At 37.5% G+C, this 3,803-nt stretch overlaps 1 protein-coding gene across 1 annotated transcript; it reads left to right on the forward strand.

The window, feature by feature from the left end:
* Positions 1-127: 127 nt before the first annotated feature.
* LOC121918025 (glyoxylate reductase/hydroxypyruvate reductase-like) lies at positions 128-2,248 on the forward strand. The gene is made up of 3 exons (XM_042444141.1): positions 128-249; positions 637-733; positions 1,991-2,248. The coding sequence occupies exons 1-3, from the start codon at positions 213-215 to the stop codon at positions 2,145-2,147; spliced, it is 291 nt and encodes a 96-aa protein (XP_042300075.1). The 5' UTR covers positions 128-212; the 3' UTR covers positions 2,148-2,248.
* Positions 2,249-3,803: the final 1,555 nt, after the last annotated feature.

Consider the following 3,803-nt stretch of genomic DNA (forward strand, 5'->3'; position numbering starts at 1 on the left):
ACCCGAAGCAGCTTTATTTTGGCAGTCTGTAACAGGCCTATGGTATGCATAACCGCTGTTGTGTGTTTGTGCACGCACAAGTATATAAACCTGAGATGATGATTCATCTGAAACTCCCTAGCTAGTGTGAGCAATATTAGCATGTGCTTTCAAGTATGATAAGACCTGTGGGAACATGTTGATTCCATTGAAGACTGCAATTAAATCAGCAGATGTCATTTTTCAGATCAACACAGATACACAACACAGGTATACAAAAGTCCTATACTGTATGCTTCTTTTGGAAGAGAAACCTTGCAACTTCATGAAGCCTGAGAACTTTCTGTAGTATGCAGGCTACACTTGAATAGGGAGATCACTTTAGGTATGCTGAAACTAGATGGACCAAATATTCCAAGAAAAAGGAATATGCAGCCATCCAGATGTTGTTGGACTACACATCCCAACAACTCTAGCCAGTGGTGAGTAAAGAGGTAATGACATTTGGACAACCACACATTTCCCATCCCCAAGATACTGAACATCAGTTATAGTTTGGTGAAAATCTTTTAGTAGAATTTGGAGGTCTTTATTTTCTGTTTTGCAGTTAAAAAATCAATATCTTGGTTTAGGAAAATTATTCTATTTTTAATTTAGGCCAAGTGGTTGATCAAGATGCCCTGGTGAACGCTCTCCAGAATGGAGTTATTAAGGCTGCAGCTTTGGATGTGACATATCCTGAGCCATTACCAAGGTAAACATTGTTCAGTATTAAATGGTCAAGTAGGATTACAATTTCTAGTCTATGAATATATAGGACTATTCTAGTCTATGAATGTTTTGGCTCTGCTATCATGTCTTTGGCATAATCTATCCCAAAATATGTTCTGACTCCTAATTCATGTAATTCATCTCAGACCAGGGTTATATTAAGATTAGATAGCTGTCTACTAACTCCAAAAGAACACAAATGTGGTTTGTTTAAAATCTGGGTATTGTTTGTCAGATGTGTTGGTGTGAAAGAAAAATAACGCTAAAATAATCTGAATGGAAAGCTCCTTTGTACTTTTGAAATTTAGCAAAAGTAAAAAGAAGCTGGTTTTGATGACTTTGCGTTCAGGTTATTTTTGCGTTACTTCTCTTTCACGCAAATGTCATTTGAAAAACACCCCACAATTATTTTTTTTTCCCCAAAAAACTTTCTGTTCTGGTTAACCCTGAATGTCGTCTGAAAAACAACCCACAAATGCGGGTTGTTTACAGTTTAAATCTATTTTCTGCACAGGATTCGTCCAATGTGATATACTTCAATGTAATGTGTTATGTAGGGAATAGAATGGTTAGTAGGATTATGCGATAACATTTACTTGGGGTGAATGCTAAGTTACAATAATGCCCATCCATCTACTCACGTTTAGAGGTAATATTATGGAGTGCTGAACTGTAATCCTTATATTTGTGCTTATGGAAGTACCTGTAACTCCAACCATAATATTTCGCTTTATTTATTTCATTTGTATGCCGCCTTTCTTCCAGAATGAGACCCAAGGTGGATCCCAAAGAAAGCACATTTTAAAAACTTGACGTCAAAAAATTAAAACAATATTTTAAAAAACCATTAAACTATATGGAATTATTTAAAAGATATACAAATGTAAAAAATAAAATAAAATATACATCCGAGTAAGAAACTTCCCTGCTTACCCATTAAAAGCCTGCTTAAACAAAAAGGTCTTTGCCTCCTGGCAAAAGGAAGGCAGGGAGGTCAGCCTTGCCTCCAATGGAAGGGAGTTCCAGAGGATGGGAGCAATCATGAAAAAGGCTCTCTCAAATGAGACTGCATTGATAGTGGGACTGAGAAAGTCTTTCCCTGTCGATCTTAAAAGTCTGATAGGTTTGTATGGGTTTGCTTTAAATTGTTTCTCCCCACCCTATTTTCAGAACAGAAATAGTTTAATATGCATCATTAACATTTAATGAAAATCTCTGATTTCCTTTCCTTCCCCTCCAGAGACCATCCTTTGCTACATTTAAAGAATGTGATTATAACACCACACATTGGAAGTGCAACTTCACAAACCCGCCGCCTTATGATGAAAAACATGGTCGAAAGCATTGTAGCTGCAGTAAATGATCTTCCAGTCCCTAATGAAGTACATCGTGGGTAATATGTCCTACCTGTGCTCCTGGATGAATACCCCCATTCTATGTACAGTCATCTGTATCTGCCTCAAATCTTACTTAAGAAAGTGATGTATGGATTTTTCCCTGCAACAGAATCTCGTGAATCACATTCCTCAGATCTGTAAAAGATAATATGGATAAACAGGGAATTTTTTGTTACTTTTATTGTATTCTTCAGATTATTCTACAGAGATTTGCTAAAGGGAATAGGAAATCAAAGTGGAAAATAAAAAGTTAAGAGATTTGTTGCAATTTGTCACTTTAAAACCTTGTGTATTAGAACTAGTGCTGAGAATCGAAATATCAAAGAAATGTGTTGCCAAGCATTTCAAGTATTATCCCTAAAAATGTCAGTTACATATGTCCAGAACTTTAAAAACATACTTTTTTGGACTACAATTCCCAGTCTCCCTTAGCCAGCATGGCCACATTGTAGTAGTCTAGGACAGTGATGGCGAACCTATGGCACGCTGTAGTAACATGCACAGTTTCTGAATTTGTGTAGCTGCTGACTGTGACACATGGGGGGCTGTCCAAACTGCAGAGATAATCCAGTTTGACACCACTTTCACTGCCATGCTTAATGAAACGGAATTCTGGGAACTATAGTTTTGTGAGACTTTTAGCCTTCTCTGTCAGAGAGCCCTGGTGCCACAATAAACTACTGTACAAATTCCAGAATTCCATAGCATGGAGCCATGACAGTTAAAGTGGTGTCAAGCTGGATTTTTTCTGTAGGGCAGATGCTGCCAAAGTGCATTTTTGCAGTTACCAAAAATTCAGAAGGGGATGTGTGCTCCATCATGGAATGCATGGCATGGTATCTTGGATCAGCTTTAACAGAGTCCACCCACAGCCAAATGCTTAGCCTTTTCTGTGTAAATATTTTAATTCAAATTATTCTTACCTAAAACACCCAAAAACTAACACTACCACAATTTCACCAGGAAGGCTTACATTAATGATGTGTCATGTTTAAGAGGAAAAGGGAATTTGAAGATTCTGGATTCAGAAACATGAGCAGCAAAAATAGGCCTACAGTAATTCTGTAAAGTCAGGGTTGAAATACATTTCTGGTATATCTGTATACGAACAAGAAACTAATTAATGGTTTAGATGTCTGCTAGTATTATATTAGAGGAAGTATGCTACAGATGATATATCCTGTTGCATGTTTTTGTCAGGCTGTTAGCCATGTTTGATGGCCAATTTGAAATGTAATGAAAAGGCAGCAAGTTGTAATGGTCCAAAAAAACACTGAAGCAGAATAGCAAATCTGGGTATTTTACCATCTGAACCAAAATCATCATCATAATTCACCATAATCACTACAAGTACCTCACTTCTCCTCTGGTAGGTACATAAATAATAAACTTGAATCATTGGTCCAATGCACACTGCAGAAATAATCCAGTTTGAGACCGCTTTTAATTGCCCTGGCTCAGTGCTAGGGAATTCTGGGAACTGTAGTTCTGTGATACATTCAGCCTTATCTGTCAGAGAGCTCTGGTGCCATAATGAACTACAATTCCTAGGAGGACCTAGAGATTCCTAGAGAGGTGTTCTCTCAGGTAAAAACATAGGCCTTTATCACATGGAGGCTTACCGTCAACAAAACGTTCCTGAAGCACAAAGGCGTG

Source organism: Sceloporus undulatus, unplaced genomic scaffold (genome assembly GCF_019175285.1).
Source record: "Sceloporus undulatus isolate JIND9_A2432 ecotype Alabama unplaced genomic scaffold, SceUnd_v1.1 scaffold_3158, whole genome shotgun sequence".
Taxonomy (NCBI): domain Eukaryota; kingdom Metazoa; phylum Chordata; class Lepidosauria; order Squamata; family Phrynosomatidae; genus Sceloporus; species Sceloporus undulatus.

Coding starts and splice junctions, on each gene's coding strand:
- LOC121918025 (XM_042444141.1), top strand. CDS start 213: ATGTCATTTTTCAGATCAACACAGATACACAACACAG. Junction 250..636: donor AACACAGATACACAACACAG/GTATACAAAAGT, acceptor TTTTTAATTTAG/GCCAAGTGGTTGATCAAGAT. Junction 734..1,990: donor TATCCTGAGCCATTACCAAG/GTAAACATTGTT, acceptor CTTCCCCTCCAG/AGACCATCCTTTGCTACATT.